Raw genomic sequence first — 20,924 nt, 5'->3', positions numbered from 1 at the left:
AACAGGAGTAAGGCTTTTCACATAGCATTAGACCTAGAATGTGGAGCAAAGCTAAACCAGAAACTGGGTTAAAATGGCACTAACTGCCAAAATAAGTGGAAATTTAAGAGCAGAAAGTCATGTCATCATCATAGCACCCAGATAGTTTAGCTTCCCTCTCATGAGATTCAGAATACACAAGAACAGGCTCCCGTGACCAGGACGCACATTTTGTTTCCCATATTCAGGAAACAAAGCATTATGGAATTCATAAGATTTCTAATGTCCAAGAGTAAGTCTCCTAGATTCTAGAGCAGGGGCTGGCAAATAACGGCACAAAGGCCAAGGAGGCCCACGACCTATTTATATTTGATTCATAAGCTGAAAATGATTTTTACATTTTTAAATGGTTTTAAAAGCTTCAAGAATATTTTATGGTCATGTAAAATTAATGAATTCAGACTTAAGCATCCACAAATAAAGTTTTATTGGAACACAGTCAGGCCTATTCACTTACACAGTATCTATGACAGCTTTTATGCTACAATGGCAAAGTTAAGTAATTGGAAAAGGAGACGGCATAGCCAGCAGTGCCTAAAACATTTACTGTTGGGGATTTAAATAACAGGTTGCCAATCCTCGAATCAGAGAAGGGCATCTAGTATCCTTTAAAGAAATTAAAGAGGACTAGGACAAGCCTAAAATGGAAATGAGAGTGAGAGAAAATCAATCCTCTTTCTTCACTGACTAGTTTGGCAATTTGATCTGAAAAGCTGGCTTCTGCTTTGAAGAATGGAGTAGTCATATTAAGGACTATCTCAGAGATGTCTAAGAATGAATCTCACCTCACCTGCTGAATAAGTAGCTAATCTGGTGGCAGAGATGGGGACCAAACTGGTGACGCTTATTAATAGTACAGTTCTACCTCCGAGGATATCACTAAAATACTCCTCAGGAAGGTGAAAAAGCAGCCAGCAGTATTATGTCTCTGCCAAATAAAAGAGACTGTGAGTCCCTAAGACCCCTGACAAAGATGCCTCAAATTTGCCATGGTGCTTGGGAAACACATCAAAGATAACCAAGAGGGAAGTCTTGGCCAAGGTCTAGCCAGCAGAATGGGAATTTCAGACTAAGTGATAAGAAGTTATTCAGGAAGATCAGGCAGTAAAACCAGGTAATGATGACTCATGTGGTTTGTTGCCCTGCTAAACCAGACAGAAGCTAAGGATTTGCTCCTGTTTTATATTCCTTGTTTAGATGTGGGCCTGACCTAGGCTATTGCTGTTCATTGTGGCCAAAAGGAAGACAAAGGCCTGAAGATGAACTCTGTACTTGAATGAAACAGTTGTGTCATAAGTTAAAATGTATACGTTTTCCTTATAATTATATTAATAGAAATGTTTGCTCCTCTTCAGATTATCTAAACTTTAATTTAATGAAAATATATGCTTCCATGCACTGTATTATTCCTGCAACATTTATTTATTGAGTACCAACTCTATGCCAGGTCCTACTGGGATAGTGGAGATGCAGCAGTTAACAAACTAAGTCCCCGCTTTCATGGAATTTTACATTCTAGTATGTAGAAAATAATCAAATCAGCAAGAAAATACACAATATCATGACACAAGTACTACAGAGAAAAAATAAAGGAAGGATGGATGACAGGGTTATTGGTATACCCATGGAGGCAGCAGGCCACTGTTTTATACAGAGCTCTGAGAAGGTTACTCCGAGAATGTGAAAATGTAAGTTACAGAAGGAAGTGAGCAAGCTTGCCAGCTGGGGAGGGAGCAGCAGCACCCTCAGAAAGAACACAAAACAAGTGCTCCAGAGGAGTATACCAGATATGTCTATGGAACCCGGAGGAACCCAGAAGGCTTGGAGAAGAGCAAGTGAAAGGAAGTGTAGTTGAGGTAAGATCAGGAAGGTAAGGGGAGGTGATCACTGTGAGGACTCTGGATTTTCTTGAGTTAAGTGGAAAGCCACTGATAAATTTCTAAGTAGAAGAGAGACATGGTCAGACTCACAGCAGCCAGAGTGATTAGGTTAAAATTTAAAAGGGAGGACTTCTGGTTGACCAAGATAGTAGCAAAAGATATTTCAGGATGCCACTGCCCAAAAGACTGCTTAAACAACTAGCAAAAAAATTGGTAGATCCATCTTCATCAAAATTCAGAAAAACAGTTAAAGGCTACAGTAAATGGGGACTACTGAATCAAGTAAGCACAGCTTTAAAAACAGTAGGAGAGGCTCATGGTGCCCTTGCTGGCTCCTTCCCCAACCAGTACAGAGTGGAGCCAGCCTGTGCTCCTATTTTGGTCCCTAGCTCTGTTCCAGAAGGAGCAGGGTAGCTCCTATGCACATACTGGGGTCCACGTATACCAATACCAATCTAGTGGGTGGCAGCCAGAAACACTGAACCAAGAAACTCATCTCCGGCTGACACTCCCAGAACGCGGAAGCAGTTTGCTGACAACTAAAGCAGTTAAAGAAACAACTGAGTCAAAGCAGTCAAGGGCAAAGAAACATCTACTATAAGTGATACAATAGAAAGAAAAAAACCCAGTGGGGATAGGGAGAAGTCTATTTCATAGGGAGTAGAAGGGGATATTAGATTTCTTGTAAATGAGGGAATTATTAAGGCCATGAGCAAATAAAAGTCCTGAACAAGACACAGTCTCAGAGAACAATGAAGACAAAAAACCCTGCAGGTCACATTCACCTTGGGCTGTTCCAGCTTGACAGAAGGGCTAAATTGTAAAGGGAAGACACCAGCCAGCACAGAGCCAATCAGAAAAGACTGCGAAAAGTGTTTCTGCATTGTTTTTGTTGTTGTTTTGTTAGCTCCTGGTACTTGAGGAAATCTCTTGTCACAGCACCTGCTGGATTAAAACTTAAGGAACAGATAGGTCAAGGACTAAATCCTAAAGTTAACACTTTAAAATATGAAAATGTACAGTGTGCAACAAAAACTATAAGATCAACAAACAAAAACAGGAAATGATGGCCTGTCTAAAGGAACAAGATAAAAATACAATTAGACTTCGTATACGCCAGACAAAGAAAAAAAAAAAAGATCTTCACTATGCTCAAGGAGAGAAAGGATACCAGAAAATGATAAGTGAACAATAAGAAAATCTGAATCAAGAAATAGAAATCTTTAGGAACCAAACAGAATTACAGGAGTGAGTTAAAAACCACAATAACTGATAGGAAAAATCCCTAGGGGATTCAACAACAGATTGCTGGCAGATGAAATAATATGAACTCTACAAAATAACTGAAATGATTCAGTCCAAAGAGCAGAAAGGAAAAGGAATGAAAAAAAGTAAACAAAGTCTAAGGAACTGTGGGATACAACGCCATTAAGCACACCAATACACACATTATGGGAGTCCCAGAAGGAGACGAAAGAAAGGGGCAGAATGAATAGTCAAAGAAATGATGGCAGAAAACTTTCTAAATTTAATGAAAGACATGAATATATACATTCATGAAAACTAACAACCCCAAAAAGGATAAATGAGCAATTTCCTAGAAATACACCAACTCAATAATAAATAGAATTCAAAACAAACAAAAAAAATAAAACAAAACACAATAATAAGTAAAGAGATTGAAACAGTAAACAAAAACCTCCCAATAAAGAAAAGTCCAGAGCCAGATGACTTCACTGGGAAATTTTACCAAACATTCCAAATCAAATTCATAGTCAGGAACTAGAATATACTTTACTAGGGGCAGGGGCTGGGGTTGGGAATAGGGAGTTTATGCTTAATTGATACAGAGTTTCTGTTTAGGGTGATAGGAAAGTGATGGTACCACAACATTGTGACTGTAACTAACACTACTGAAATACATATATTTGAATGTAGTCAACAGGAAATTTTAGGTTATATAAGTTTGTAGAACAAATTTAAAATAACAAAACAAATATAAGACTGTACAACATAAATAGTGAATCATAATGTAAACCATGGACTCTAGTTGAAAGCATATTCAAAATAATATTGTTCCATCAATTATACCAAAGGTACCACACTAATGAAAGGAGTTAATAATACAAAAACTGTTCATGTGAGTGTGGGTAAATGAGAATTCTGTATTTTTTACATGATTTTTCTGTACACTTACAATTTCTCTAATAAAAAATTAATTATAAACAGCTACAAAAATTTTAAAAAATTAAATAGAATGTCATCACTTTACTCTTTAGAAATTAAAACATGCCCAAATTAAAAACAAAATAGCCACTACATAAACATCCATCCATTTACTATCTCAAAATATAATATTTTTTAGTTTATAGAAAAACTTTATATGTTTCAATTTTTTTCTGAATTGTTTCAAAAGTAGTTCATTTTCTTCACTAGATAGATGCTCTTCTTAAGTCTTATATTATTAATTCTCTTAACAAATTCTTTTCTTTTTTTGGTTTGCATTAATAATGTAAAGGTCCACTGAAGTTAGTTTAGTTCTTGTCTGGGGTTTAGTTCTCAAGTGAGCTGGGTAGAGTTTCTCTATTCCACAGTCTGCATCCCTATTCCAAAATGTAAGTTTTAATAAAACGGGAGGTTAGGAGGACAGATCAGTGTAAACCTTTTTATATGAAAAACATCATTAGGATTAATGTGAGAGTCACATTAAAGAGTAAGAGGACATTCTGCTATATTTCTTTCAAAATAAGTTTTCTTTTAAGTCTGTATTTCAGAGGTCCATGTTGAGTTTTGGTGGTCTCTGTCAATACTCCAAAGGTTATGAAAAATTTGGTATGTATGTGCAATTTTTTGGAGAAAGAAAATTCATGACCTCCAAAAAAGGGAAAAGAATCCCATTTCATGATCAATCTATAATGAAGATGAAATTATTTCATTGGAGAATTACTTCTTTTTTATCTCTGTCTGACTCTTGGGAGTTATACTCCTCTTTTTTCTTTATTATCTACTCAAATTTTCCATTTATTTTAAATAAAAATTGTTTCATTATATAAATATCATTTTCAAAAAATTTAGAAAATGGAAAAACCTAATTTCTGGCATCTTCTTATATATGGTTGACATTTAAATTGTTCCTTTATTTTACAACTTTTTTGTTAAGGGTAATAGATTAGAAACATTTGCTCAAAGGATATACTAGGCAACTGTCTTGCCCACTTGTCCTCATTTAAGAGTCATGATTGACTCTTTTTATATAAGGAAATTTTATGTGTCAGAGCAGATGAACCAATAAAGTCTGGTTAAGTCTTTTCTTGTTGTTATTGTTGTTACTCTTACTGTAAATCAGGGTGTCTCACTTCTACACTACTGACATTATGGACTGGATAATTCTTTGTTGGGGGGTATCCTGTGCATTGTGAGATGTTTAGCAGAATTTCTGGCCTCTATCCAATAGATATCAGAAGGACCCTCTCAGTTTTAATAACCAAAAATGTCTCCAGACCCTGTCAAATGTCCTAGAGTAAGGATAGAAGGAGCATAATCACCCCAAGTTGAAAACCACTGTCTTAGATCAATGATTCCCTGGTTTCCTGGGGTGGGAAAAATGGCCCTATTTCTTTTACTCTTAGAAAATGATCAGGAGATGTAATTTCATTTTTGAAGGGCAGATTTTTATAAGAAATATCAAAAGAAAAGGTCACTGGAATAATCAACACATATGAGAATGACATTTGAAAACCATGTTTTATCACAGTTCTTCCCTTGGAAAGTTCCTAACAAATAAGTTTAAATGTATATTTGGCACTAGCAAATTTTACATAAGAAATTGTGTGAGGGATGGCAATTGGCAGAAGGAAAGAAAAGATCTTCATTATAGTAACGTCATAATAACTTCAACAAATTCAGCCTGTAAATAAAACTTTTAATCTCAATTCTTTTCTTAAAGAGTAAAAATGGATGTAGCCCTATCTAAAATTAATATTTGAGCTATTATTTCCAAAACATTTGCCACAATATTGTTTTTTCTATATCTCCAAATATTCTATCCTAAATAGAATGTCCTTTTATACATCTAGGAGAAATATTTAGCCATTTTATATATAAAATATATTTTAAAGTACATCTAAGAAAATTATTGTTCTTATTGTTTGTTTTTCAAGAAACTTATCATGGCCTTCACAAGTAGACATTTCGCATAACTCAGTTTTTAGCTCTCTTCATAACCTTTCTGCTGGGTGGGTCCATTCATTCACACCATAGGTGTAGATGACTCCAGAATATCTATTCACACTATATGGATGCCCCACATGCAAGTCAAATGGGATATGTCCAGATTAAAGTAGTTAAGCCAATGAAAGATAGGTGGCTAAGGCATGAGGGACCAGTGAGATGGGAGTCTTACTCTTGTAGACAGAACACAGGTAAAAGGGCACTCTAGAAATGCTAAACCATGGTAAGGCAAAAGAATTATTGCAGTGACTATCTTCCTTGTTCAAAAGATGCTTTGTGAGCATCTTTAGAACCCAAGTAGACTGCTCTTGACTTTGTCCATAAGAACAAGTTAAGCAATCAAAACTGGGGTCCAGTGGCATCCAAGGGATGGTCACTGTCAGCCCCTTCTGTCCTGCAGAATTGTAAGAGGCTGAAAATTCTGGCAAAATGTGAGAAATTTGGGACTTGGATGGTGTTATTTGCTATTTGTATTTTCCGATCCTTAAAAAATTAATTTCACCATGTTCCAAAATCAGCTAAATTTCTAATTTCCCCCATATTCCTTTTCTCCTGTGTTTCCTATTCTTGGTTAAAGGAATCACTATCTCACTAGTCTTAAAATAAACCTCAAAGAGATCTCTATCCTATTCACCACAATTTAAGTGTTGCCCAAGATCTCCTTATTCCACTTTCATGACTTGTCCTGTCTCTTCGCTCTCCTTGCCATTCCTACTCCCATTGCTATGGTTCAGAACCCCATAATGTCTTACACCTAGATTAATTCAAGATTTTCAAATGCTTTTTCAACATCAGTTTCCTCTGACTCCAAACAATTATGTTTCTTACTACCAAAACTGTCCTTCTAAGAAACTGATAAAATCATGTGAATCAAATAAATAAGCCTTCAATAATTCTCCCATTTTCTATAGATTAAAGATCAAATTCCTTACCATGGAAAGTCAAGTGTTCACTATTATTCCCAATCAACCTTTTTGGACAATACACATTTCATATTCCAGTCATTCTGGCTTTTCTGTTTTTCCCTCAAGTGTGAAAAGGTTTTTACATCTGATCTTTTTCTCTTGTTGTTCTGTCTTTCAGTAATGTTTAGTCCAATCTCTACTTTATTTACAGCAAAATTCTGTTCATTATCCAGTGCCTTTCAGTTAAAATTCTTAGATTATTCTTTAGTGCTCCATGGCACTTTATTAATAGCGTCATTATAGTATGCAAGCACACTGTATTTTCAGTTGCATACATAACTATCTTTTCCTCCTAAACTGTGAGCTCCTTATTGGTCAATGGACAGACGTCTCATTCATCTTCATAGCCTTATAGTACTTTTAACTTCAGTTGAATTAACACTATTCAATTTATTCAAAGCTTAATATTAATCCTTGGAAATAGAAGAGAGCTTTGAAATGATACATTCATTTATTTTGCTATTCTTTCATTTTATGTTTTCCCAGACTGATATGTTTCTTTAAGCCCCAAATTAATTGTGGATATAGAAAACTCCAGCTGATCTTTTGATAAATTAGAAGGAAAAAAATGGGTGGCAAGACATTAAATCAATTTCTTTTATTACATTTTTCAAAAGTTTTTAAGAAACATTTACAAAGCTAATAAAAATATAACATTGTGTTTCTATTACTTCAATTTGAAAATTTTGAAAGTAAGGAAAGTGAGTTTTCCTTTATTTTTTTTCTTTTTCTTTCTTTCTTGCTTGCCCTCTTTTTTTTCTTTACACAAATATTCAACATAAATTTACCTGCATATGCAAAACCACTGATACCAGAGGAGTTACTAATTGTGGATATACCAACAGTGGAACTGTTTACCTAATGTAAGATTTCATATAGGTATTTTTAAGTAAAATTATCCATTTTCTGAACACAACAAATGAAAGAGAAGAATTCTTATGTTTCAAAATAATGTGCTCACCAAAATTACTGCCCCCTTCTTTGGTTTGAATAACTTACTAGAATACAGAAATTGTTCTTATTCTAAGCCTTTAGTTAAAATAATTACACAATAAACCCATTACTAATAAATGAAAGAAATCTTTGAACTATAAGCTATAAAAACTACTGAGCTTCAATACAGTGAGCAAAATCTTACCAAATAATTTTTTCTGTTATTTCACAAGAAATGTATTATTTTCTACTTAAATGTAAAATGCATATTTATATATATATGTGCACATACTTTTTCTGAAGAAGAAGAAATTGAGTCAGACAACTATTATTTCCTATCCTTCAACATTCCTATCCAACAGACTTTTAAACTAAGCAATAGAAATATAAATCTACGGCAAGCTTATTGAGAGTGTTTTGTTAAACAGATGAGCTAAAAATCACATTCAGGAAGTGGACTTGGCCCAGTGGTTAGGGTGTCCATCTACCACATGGGAGGTCTGCGGTTCAAACCCCGGGCCTCCTTGACCCGTGTGCAGCTGGCCCATGTGCAGTGCTGATGCGCACAAGGAGTGCTGCGCCACACAGGGGTGTCTCCCGCATAGTGGAGCCCACACGCGAGGAGTGCACCCTGTAAGGATAGCCGCCCAGTGCGAAAGAAAGTGCAGCCTGCCCAGGAATGGTGCCGCACACACGGAGAGTTGGCGCAACAAGATGATGAAACAAAAAGAAACACAGATTCCCAGTGCCGCTGACAACAACAGAAGCGGACAAAGAACACGCAGCAAATAGACACAGAGAACAGACAACTGGGAAAGAAATAAAAAAATAAATAAATCTTTTAAAAAAATCACATTCAGAAAGCAGACACTTATACCTGTGGAGCATTTTTAAAGAATACAATTCCTATTTTCAAATTTATAAATAATAGGACTAAGGAAGTACCTCTCCTAAAATGGCAGCTTTTCTACCAAACTAAACCAGAGAAAGCATTGCAAAACACTAGAAATAAATGTCTTAATTAACCTCCAAAACATAGTATCAAAAGCTATTTCAAAACTCTAAACTGATATTCCTATGTATATTCTACTAAATTATAAACCAATATATTACAGTCAATAAATTGATTATAAAAAAATGAGGGCTTATCTGATCTTAGAATTCATTATCCCATAAGTATCCAATCCAGATTTCTCTTTTGACAATGTAAACCATAGCTTCTTTAAATGTATTTTACCAAATATTACACAAAATTACATTAATTATTGTTGTTTGCTTCCGTAAACTTCATTATTTTCTGCCAAATATTTTATTCACTTTCCTGGTCAATAAGAGAAGAGAGTCAAAGATTGTCTTGCACAGAAAGTAAGTAATTCGGGGTCAAATATGAACAATTAAAGGTAAACCAAATGTTTTATCAAGATACTAAAAATTAGAGTCATTAAAATATAATTAGTTTTCTAACATCTGTATTTAACATAAGTGTTTGACTAATAACATAGGATTATTTCCCCTCTGAAATAAGGACTAAAGGTAAATAGTAAAATTACATAATTTCTCTAGGCAAAGATCTTAATCTGCTATCATATTAACCAATCTTCATAAAATTTAAAGATTATTTTCTCTTCTTATCATAGAGTAGTGTGATTAGCCTTGAGTTATACAACAACTAGGAGCAATACAGTGTATGCTTAAGAGTATGGCTTCTGATGCCAGAATGCATGGGATTGAATCCCAAACCACTACATACTAGCTGTCTGACCATGGTTAAATTGTGTAATCTTTCTGGGTTTTAGATTCCTTGTCGTAAAATGGAGACAAAAATGGCACTTGCTTCTTGTGAGGATTAAAAGACTTAATTCACATAAAGCACTTAGAACAGTGCCTGCTAACACAGATATACAATTTTATTATTAATTCTAATGGCAAAATTAATTGAAATTCTAACCTAAGACTGTTGTTTTTTTCTTTCAGTACTTCTTCAAATCTTAACAGAAAAGAGTACTGAAGGTAAGTCCATTATACATTATTTAAGCTACCAGAAGTAAGAGAAAAGAGCAATACCTTTTTAGTGATTAAAAGAGGCTAATATATTTGGAATTTATTTCCCTCTCAAGTTTCAGTTTAGGACATAATTCTGAGCCTAAGAAACTTTTATAAAAATGTTCAATACTCTGTTAAGGGGTTCTAGCTTAGGTCTTACATCCAAACTCATCAGTTAAAAGATAATGGGAGGGGAGTAGATGTGGCTCAAGCAGTTGAGCACCCAACTCCTACATGGGAGGTTCCAGGTTCAGTGTCCAGTTCCCCCTAAAGAAGACAAACAAGGAGCAGACAACGAGCAGACATTGAGGAAAAAAAAAATCACAAGCAGACAATGAGAAAAAACAATGAGCAAGTCAACAAGCAGAAAACAAGCAGACAACAAGCAAAAACAAAACAAGCAGGGAGTGGATGTGGCTCAAGCAGTTGAATGCCCGCCTCCCACATGGGAGGTCCTGGGTTCAGTCCCAAGTGCCTCCTAAAGAAAAAAAACAAAGAGGCAACGAGCAGATGTAGACAAATGAGCAAAAACAGTGAGCAGACAACCAGTAAAAACAATGAGCAAACAAACAGATGAGGGAGCCATCTGGGGATGGGGGTGTTGCAAAGATAATAAGAATTTTTTAAAATATTTATTTGTTGGAAAAAACTCTCTGATGCAATTCTCACATTTAAGAAAGGATAATCACTTCTGCATACAGTAATGTATTCTAAAGAAAAGTAATTTAGCATTGACACCAAATAATCATGATAAAGGAAGAATCAATCAAATAAAAGGTGAACAATAAAGCAAGAGTACTTTGCTTTTTTACTCCTGAGCAGTGTTAAATTACCTTTTATCTGCTAGAGAGTCACTACAGAAAGCAGTTTAGCAATAAGAATTAATTACTCTTTCGTAATGACAATTCATTGTGAATATCAGGAATAACCTGAAATAATGGGAGTCATAGAGAAAAACTGCAAGTATCACTTTCTTAGAATGCTGTTGAATTTCTCACACCATTGAAAAAGACACTTGACTGTCATTAGGAAAATCATTAACTTTGTTTTCTCAGCAAACCAATTAACATTTACTGTCCACTAACTCTGTTCTCTTTTCCTGGCCCTTCTCTTCAAAGACTTCTAAGAGAATTCAATGATATGTATTTAATAAAACCTGAAATATTATAGCAATAAACATGTAAAGGCAATTTAATCATTTGATAAGTAAATATTGGGCACATTTAAAATTAATATTAATTGAGTTTAGGTTTATACAATGTTATTGAACTGATTCCTTACAGATGCTGAGGAAGGAACATGAAAGAGAACTGTATGAAGAATAGAACAAAAAGGTAAAATTTGTGGGTTGGATTAAGCTTCCAGTTAAAAACAACAGAATTTTTTTTTAAAAAACTGTTACCTTTGGCCTATGAAAATCAGACAGTTGATATTTGACCCAAAGACTTTTTGCAAGTAATCTAAGATTGTGGTTGGAATATTACTTTTATGGTATGGCATAATACTTCCTAGATCAGGGTAAAGAAGACAGCAAGTACAAAATGAGGTAATATGCAGGATTCCACTTTTCAGTCTGTGGAGATTTATGTGTGATCTTGGGCAGATTACTTGACTACTGAAGCTCCCAATCCCTATCTACAGAATCGAGGTTGTGTTTAGATAATTTCTAAGGGCCCTTCCCATTTTACATATTGAGAAAAGAAAACTATACAAATCCTGAATGCCGTTATTACTCATAGGCATGGGAAACCTGCTCATGTAGAAAGTAAAAAGGGTTTTGGATATTTTTTAATCTCTGCTTGTCAGCATGTGGAATTTCATGTATTATTAATATGAATACCAAACTATAAATCCTGTTCAAGCAGTGCATCCCCCTGAAACATAGCCATTTCATGAGAAGGTAGGTAGCTAGTAATTTATGCTTTCTAAATGTAACAAAGTTTTCTTTTCCTGTATCAGTATTCGATGTTTTTAATTTAATGCTTATTCTGTATGAAGAGAGGAAATTATTTAAATTGAAAACAATTTCAAACTTCTCTTTGAAAGGGAGCAGAGAACATCAACACCCTTTCTATCTTATTGGTGCAAGTTAGGCTCCCTAAATATCGAGACTTCTTTATATGGAGGGAATCCCTCCATATAATCAAGAATTTAGGCCATCAATGCATTAAAGAGTTGTGACTTTGGACAAATCATAGAGATTCAGAAAATTTTAGTTTCATTAATTATTAAAAAAGAAATAGGAGCTTGTACTAGATGATCTTTAAAAACCTGTTATTGTCAATATTATGATTCAGCAGAATAAAAGTTCCAGAAATAAGTTTTTCCAGTGTGTAGTATATATCTTTCAAGAAGAAACCACTAAACTTTAAGAAATAATCTCTTAGGCAGTACTCGGCAAGTATTGCTCCATAATAATTCACTCAGTTCATTTAAATTAATTATTTTCCAAAGTTTATTAATGCCTCACCTAAATGATAAAATACATATTATCTAATTCTCTATAATGACTCCTGGAAGGAAAAATAAATAAATATTTTCTCTGCTTTACACAGAGAGCAAGTATAGCATTGGAAAGAGATGGGATGTGCTTCAACATTTCACAAGCATACCAGTAACAGAAGCAGAACAAACTGGGGTCTTTGTGTCTATTGCACTTCCATTAATATTATATCTTTCATTTTCTATTGCACCATATAATAATGTATGAATGAGTATGTTTTTGTGTTTAGGGGTAGTGGCTAGGAAAGTGGGTAGGAAGGAGGTAATCATTAAGATATCATGGTGTGATCCCTGGAAAGTCAATTCATTGTAGGTATCCAGGAGATAACAAAGTACTTTTTCCGAATCTCTAGTTTCTGAGATTCATTGAACCATATCAGTAAAGGCTCATCTTACAAAGGTGCTGTCGATCTACAAACACAAAAAATTTCTTCAAATTTTCAAGACTATCTTGCTCTTTCTAATGTCTACACAAAGTATAAATCAAGGTCTTCAGAAAATGGGATAGCCCAGCATCAGAATTTATCCTATCACCAACTGCAAAGTTGGGAAACGGACTTTGGCCCAGTGGTTAGGGCGTCCGTCTACCATATGGGAGGTCCGCGGTTCAAACCCCGGGCCTCCTTGACCCGTGTGGAGCTGGCCATGCGCAGTGCTGATGCGCGCAAGGAGTGCCGTGCCACGCAAGGGTGTCCCCCGCGTGGGGGAGCCCCACGCGCAAGGAGTGCACCCATGAGGAAAGCCGCCCAGCGTGAAAAGAAAGAGCAGCCTGCCCAGGAATGGCGCCGCCCACACTTCCCGTGCCGCTGATGACAACAGAAGCGGGTGCCGCTGACGACAACAGAAGCGGACAAAGAAACAAGACGCAGCAAACAGACACCAAGAACAGACAACCAGGGGAGGGGGGGAAATTAAATAAAATAAATAAAAATCTTTAAAAAAAAAAAAAAAAGTTGTCTCAAATATCATTCTCTTTCCAAATAAAGGCCCGTAAGTGTATATTTTCTTTCTTGGGATGTCAGATGACCCTGATAAAAGTTCTTGATATGGTCTCTTTTCCTTTCCTAGTCTCCAGTGCTTTTCAGGGTAATATAGTTGGATTAAATAAGTGTTTTGCATATTTCCCTAGTTTCTCTTTACTGGTTTTAATTATTTGGCCTTCACCACAGGTTTCAATGAATTCCTCTGTAATAATGCCTATCAAAGATCATGCACAAAAACAGGTCAAAGTTATATTGAAATATAGAATAGTTTTGAGGACAATTTTTCTATTACCTCAAATATTGTATTAACATAAAGGTACTTTCCCTTACTATTTAGATTAACTTGGTATAGCTCAAACTATTTGGTTTATTCCAAATGTGTTTGTGTGTCAAGGAAATATTTGCACATTTTATTAAAATAAAAGATGCACATAATGATAAAAAAAATAGCTACTTAACTGAGGCACAAGGCAAGATGTTCTTTCCAAGTTGCCTCAACACGTTAATGCTAATTTAAAGTTAGTCATATTTTTTCAAGCTTGGGTTTCAAACAAAAATGATCTGGCTGGCTGCCCTGAAGGCAGAACAAGGATGGAGGTACTTAGGGAATGAAATGGCCCGTACTGCCAAAATTTTTGAGTCAAAAAAATGTATGGGGTTTATTCATGGGCTATGTGGACCACACAGAAGAGATCTATGCCCAAGGAAGACAGAACAAGGGGCACTAGGGCAATGTGAAATGACCACTAGATTCTGATAGCCTAAGGGAGCACTTACTATTATCCCTAATTCTGCTCATATGACTACAATTCATTTGACACACATCAGATACCAAATTATGACATCCTCTTGCTTAAAATCCTTCTACCAGCTTCCCACTGTACTTAGAATAAAGTCCAAACTCCCCCTACACTGGTTTACAAAGCCCTACTAAGTCCGGCACCTTCCTCCTCTGATACGTCAGGTCATTTTTCCTTTTACCCACTGCAGGTCACCCACTGGTCTCCCCACTCTTCCCCTAAATAAGAGAAGCCCATTCCAGATCAGCCATTTTGCATTAATCTCTCCCTCTGAAACACTTTCTCCTTGAGTATTTTTTAAAGCAGTTTTATTGAGATATATTCATATACCATACAATCCATCCAAAATGTACAATAAATGGCTTTTAGTATAATCAGAGTTGTACATTCATTACCTCAATTTTAGAACATTTTCATTACTCAACAAGAAAATACCCCTATCCCTTAGCAGTCACCTCTCAATTTCTCTATCCTTTCTCAGAGCTATAGAACCACTCATCTATTTCTGTCTCTATAGATTTCCCTGAGTTTTTGTATGTCTCTTTTCTGTGACTTAGGTATCAGTTTAAATGTGACCTCCCCAACATACCTTGCTTGACAAGCCACTCTAAAACAGCTACCTAGTCCCCTGGGTATCACATCATTCTATTATAATTGTCTGCATAGAACTAATAAGATAACCAGGGATTACCTAAATTTAATATACTTGGTGTTTAAATTACACTCAGTTTCTTACTGGTTTATGTACACTCAACTTTCAATACAACAGGAAATGTACTTTATTGATCAAACTAACATAGTCATCTTTGTTCTTTTTAACTGCAAATGCTTCTGTATTAAATTTCAAAAAACTTAGGTTAGTGTATTTCAGAGACATTTTTTGTTTTCCATGGTGGCTTCAAAGATCTTACTAAAACAAACAAGCAAACAAAAAAAACCTTAAAAGAATAAAATGTAACCAAAGGCCAAAAGTTAGGAAGCTATTTATTAATAGTTGCAAATATCCTTGATTATTAAATTAACATTTAAAATACACTGAAAGCCTTTCCTCACCAATATTGGGGTGCTTCAAAAGACGGCAGATTCGAGCTTCCCTTTCCAGTTTCTGATGATCTGTTAAAAATATTTTAAAAAAAAATCACAAATTTTAGCAAAAAAGAATAAAACACATTAAACAGCATACCAAAATGGCAATTACAAAGCTTTTGTTTACTTATCCTTTGATTTCTTTAAAAAAACGAACATTCAAATTTTTGAATTAGGTAAACTCAGCCAAGAATCTGATTTTCTTTCTTTTTCACTGTCCTGAGTTTGATAGAGTAAGGTACAGAATAGAGTTGAATTCAGACTTGGATTGAGAGAAACAGTGGAAATGATACCAAAAGAAGGGAAGGAAGGGGAGGGGAGAGGATAAGAGGGAAGGGGAAGGAATGGAAAAAGAAAGAAACCATTTTCTTTCTTATGTTTGCCTTAAAAGAAGAATATATTGTTACAACAATTTAATAACCCAATATAGATGCAACCCTTTAGAGCAGAGGATGTATACCTGGAAATTGGAGTATAGTAGAACCAGGGCTAAATAAGAATCAATACAGTTTATTCCTAATGGAGAAGTACTACTGGTAAAGTGAAGTTTTCTATCAACTATTCTTAATACAATTGTTGATCCAACTTCTTAGGTGTATGATGTGCTTCACAATATCAAAGGACTTCCAAAAACCCCTAGTTGCTCGTTCATCTTTATCCATCTATTTCACTAATCACTTCCTTAAAGAGGCATGACCACTATAAAACTTGTATTTTAAGAATGACCCTTATATTTTTCTTTGGTTTCTTTGTGGAAGTTTGTTGCAAATAAGTATAAATAAAATCACACAAAAGAAATGGCAGAGAGAAGCAAGAATACAACAAACACACATGCCATGGTACAAATAGCACTGTAGAGCAGATATTAGTTGACTTTACAGAGAGTACCACATTCAAACCTTACAATTTCTATAGAGAACTGTTTCATATAATAGTTCTTTTTCTAATTTAGAAAAATGCTTTAAACACATACAGTATTATTAATAGTTCAACGAGAAATAATGTTTTAATGAATCAGCATGGTATTGGACCACATCTAACAGTGTGTCCATTATATCTGGAGAGTTAAATATAAAGACAGATATTCTTTGGCCTTGCTACTGTCTAAAACTACAAGTTTGTTTTGTTTTGTTTGTTTTGTTTTTTATGAACCCAGGACCTCATACATGGGAAGCAGGGTGTTCAACTACTGAGCTGCGCTACATTCACTCCCCCAACATGTATGTTAATGCAAATTCCCTATCACTTTAACAGGTCCTTATTCTGGCTTATGTACACTCAACCTTTAAGAAAAGCTAATTTTAGAATATGCTTATTTAGAATTATAAAAACACAAAAGATTATATCAGATTTTCAAAATGTATCTAATTCTAGAATACCATTATTTAGAAATATACAAAAAAAAGTTTTATACCAGATTATCAAAATATATCTCTCTACAACCATTATCTTACATAAATACTGTAAAATGTCTCTATGAAAGATATAAGGTTATAGTGTTCATAATTTTGTTACAGAGATAAGGATATGCAAATATATGTGCTAAACCATAATCATCTGATATTGATATTGATATATATATATAATTATGTTAAAATCAAGAAAATCAAGGAAACAGAAGAACTTTATGGACAATAATAACTGCTTTAGATTTTCAGCTACAGAGTTGTGAACAGAGTTGTGAATTCTCTATTTAGAGAATTTTATATATCCTATGTATTTCCTCTCTATTGCTACATAACAAATTACCAAAAATTTAGCAACATAATGCACATTTTTTATCTCAGTTTTTTAGGTAGGAACCTGGACATGGTTTAACTGTGTCCTATGCTTTAGGGTATCTCACAAATCTGCAATCAAGGTGTCAGACAGCACTAGGGTTTCATCTAAAGTTTTGCCTGGGGAAGAACCAGCTGTCAAGCTCCCATCGTTGTCGGCAGAATTTTAATACTTAAAGGATTGTAGAACTGCTGGCTCTCAGCTCCTCTCAGTAGGCCATAATGGCAACTTGCTCCTTGGTGGCTGGAAGAGTCTGCTAGCAAGATGGAAGGCACTATGCTATTTAGCTAATCACACAAGTGACCTCTGATCACATTCACTAGATTCTATCAGTTACCAGTAAGTCACTAGGCTAGACTACTTTCAAGGTAAGGGGATTATACAAGGGCATACATACCAGGAAGCAAAGGTCATTGGTAGTCATGTCAGAATTTGTCTTCTACAGCAGACTTTAAGACTGATGTTTTCATGAGCTTTCTCATTGATACAGTTTTCCTTACTTTTTCTTCAATACAATCACTTAAATTAGTAATCCCCTATTAATCATAATGCACTCTGTACTCTCCCAGTGGAGCATATTTTGACATCCCAAACATGACGATTTAACTAAAGTACTCATTAAAACCAAAATTTAACAATAATGGAAATGCATATCACTTGGAGTGCTTTCACATTCAACATCAAGTTCGTGACTTCACTTTTAGGAAGTAGGTAGATGAGGAGGAGTGATTAAGAACCTTATATTACCAAAAACACATTACTGTATTTATCCTGCTATCAGAAGAATTAGTTTTACATTTAAAACTTCCTTTGCTTTTAATTCAGTTGGCAACAGAAGTCATATATTCTACTTCATCATTCCCAGTTCCAAAACTACTTACAATGGTAAGAAGCAAAGACAGGTTACAAAAAGCAAGACATCCATAGTAACTGTTTAGAACCATTGGAAGATTTTCTTTTATTACCCAGAGGCTCTGAATCTAGTGTAGACTGAGCTACATTTATCATTTAATATTTATTAAAGCACTCAATCTATCGTAGTTTGGCTTTATTCTTTCTGTGAAGCTCAGGTTCACACTGTTATATGAATAAAAATAAACCTACAGGCCGTAATATTGTCAAGTGTGATATGGTACAGACTGTTAATAATTATATGGTTGAAAATCTGCCATACTAACAATGCCTTAAGGAAAATATATTATCATTCAGTTCTGACATGGAGTCAGTGCAGAACAGTACAGTAAGTACCCAGTACAGAGACTTCCAGGTATTTTCTGTGTCTAATTATAAAAATTTAATTTACTAGTTTTATACACAAACTCACTTTAATCTTTTTTAATCAGTTTCATACATCAGAAATGAATGCCGTTCTGATAAATAATTTATCATAGTTAATTGTTTAAGAGGGAGCTTTTGGATAATATGTTATTTTTAGTCTGTTTTCTAGACAGCAAAGGAATGAAGAGTGAAATGTGGTGGTTATCCTGGCCTAGAGAAGAAACATTTTTCTCTCTTTCACCACAATAATTCCATCCTCTCAAATACATGACATGGTATCTGTTAGGAAAATAAGTGTTTACACAAAACTGCAAATGTCAAATAAAACAAAATCTATTTTATAAGGCTACTGTTCAGTAGCAACTTAAACAAGGATACAACTTACAGACTTTTAAAAATTACAAACAATAACTAATATTTTATACAAAACAAATACTATATAAATGTTTGTTTCTGGTTTGATTATATAGAATATATAAATCCCACTAAGAATGTAAAGAGAAAACAGGATCCCTTTGTTAGGACTGGTTAGTACCTAAGGAAAGTCTTAGGAATGCTGCATAGTAAATCTCTCACTAGGTTCTTAGCCTTTTTCATTTAGGATGGGAGCATAATGGTGTAGAACATGCTTCCAAGTATACAGTGCTGTAAAGGAATCTGTTGCTGGACTACAGACTTTCTCTAGAAGCTAAAGGGAGAAGATGGGCAGGAAGTCCTGTCTACACCCCTCTGTCAGCACTAGCTGATGTTAATTAGCTCTCCTCCTCAGTTTGCAGCTTCTCTGACTGTGATGCTTTCATCCTCTCACAAGGATGCCTCTGGCTGCCTGCATGTCGATCATTCTGCTAATGTAGCTATGTCATTCATTGCATGTTCTAGGGTAGAGGACTTGTACTTTGAGGGTCACCAGAGGACTCAGTCAGGAAGAGCAAACCAGGAAGCATAACAGGAGGGTAATATCCAGAATGGGAAGATGGCCAAGGATGTGTCCTTAAGGGGTAAAGGGATCCAAGGAACAGTCAATAAGTCTGCTAAGTCAGTAAGTCAAGGCTTCTCTAAAGGAGGAAAGCATGATGGTACTTGGGACACAAGGTATTAGACTGACATGTCACATAGAACAGACAATTGTCTTCCAATAGCATCGATAACTTTAGACTATTATGTCTCAGGTGACTGTTAATAGCATAAAAAACAAGTCCTTATATAAACAAATTATCATAATGTTGTTCGATGGTAAATATGAGGAATTAAAATGAGATTTTAATTATCTAAATCTTTAACTTTACATCTGTAATTTAATTCACATAAAATGAAAAGTAATTCTAATTATACTTCTATGGAGGGGTAACTAGATGGAGTTTTAAAAATATTTCATTCAGCCTTCAGTCTCCACAATTAGATCTACAGCACTCTCTACTAGGTATAATTTTACTTGTGGGTTCAAGGGATTTGACACACGATTCTATTCCATGTTTAGGTATAATGCAGGAAATCATTTGAGACAATTTGCTTCATAATCTTTTAAACTTTGACTTCCTAAAGACTAGAAGAATCCAGAATGGAAACAAAGCATAATAAAGATAAATACAATTCCTGCCTTATTGTTTTTCCCAGTGGCCCAGATGATTTTTCACAGGCAGTTGCATATTAACACAAGAGAGCATTTATTTAGGAATTTTGCTATTCATCAGTGTTCTTTTTCCCTTAAGAATTAAGTACATACAGTTTATTTAAAAAGTGAATGGCATAAAATATTTATATAGGTTTCTGCAGGAATTTTTCCCTATGTAGTTTAATATTAACATATTCAAATAGAAAAAGAGAATATAACTTTACTAATATTTCAGAAGAATGAAGGAAAGAAATGCATGACACATGGATTTTTGTGGTATTTTTAAACCTCTGGAACTTCCAGTTATTCATTTTTTTATGGAAATGATTTACCCTTGGTGGTGGTTTGAAATTGTATATTCCCCCAGAAAAACATATTCTTAAATCTAATTCATTCCTGTGGGTGTAAACACATTATAAGTAGGAGCTTTTGATAAGGCTACTTCAGTTAGCCTTATCACCTCATTCAGGATGGGACTTAATCCTATTTCTGAAGTCCTTTATAAAGGGAATGAATACAAAGCCACAGAAGCAAGAAGCTGAAAACAGCAAAACTGAGAAGGAGAGACCAGCAGACGCTGCCATGTTCCTTGCCATGTGACAGAGAAGCCAACGACTACAGCAGCTGGTCTTTGGGAAGAAAGCATTGCCTTGATGATACTTTGCCGTGCACGTTTTTCCAGACTCTACCATAGGGAATAAATTCCCATTGTTCAAGTCAAACCATTTCATGTATCTGTTTAAGCGGCTAAGGAAACTAGGGATTCACAGATAAAAGGCATGGCAAAGGACAGA

At 34.9% G+C, this 20,924-nt stretch overlaps 1 protein-coding gene across 50 annotated transcripts in view; it reads right to left on the bottom strand.

Moving 5' to 3' along the window:
• CAMK2D (calcium/calmodulin dependent protein kinase II delta) overlaps window positions 1-20,924 on the bottom strand; it is a 354,108-nt gene that overhangs the window by 231,484 nt on the left and 101,700 nt on the right. For all 50 annotated transcript variants that reach the window (XM_071215026.1, XM_071215022.1, XM_071215025.1 and 47 more), the window contains exon 3: window positions 15,429-15,488. In XM_071215026.1, coding sequence (XP_071071127.1) covers window positions 15,429-15,488 — 60 coding nt within the window. The remainder of the gene's footprint in view (window positions 1-15,428; window positions 15,489-20,924) is intronic.

Source organism: Dasypus novemcinctus, chromosome 1 (assembly GCF_030445035.2).
Source record: "Dasypus novemcinctus isolate mDasNov1 chromosome 1, mDasNov1.1.hap2, whole genome shotgun sequence".
Lineage (NCBI taxonomy): Eukaryota > Metazoa > Chordata > Mammalia > Cingulata > Dasypodidae > Dasypus > Dasypus novemcinctus.
This window is presented reverse-complemented; position numbering and strand designations above follow the sequence as displayed.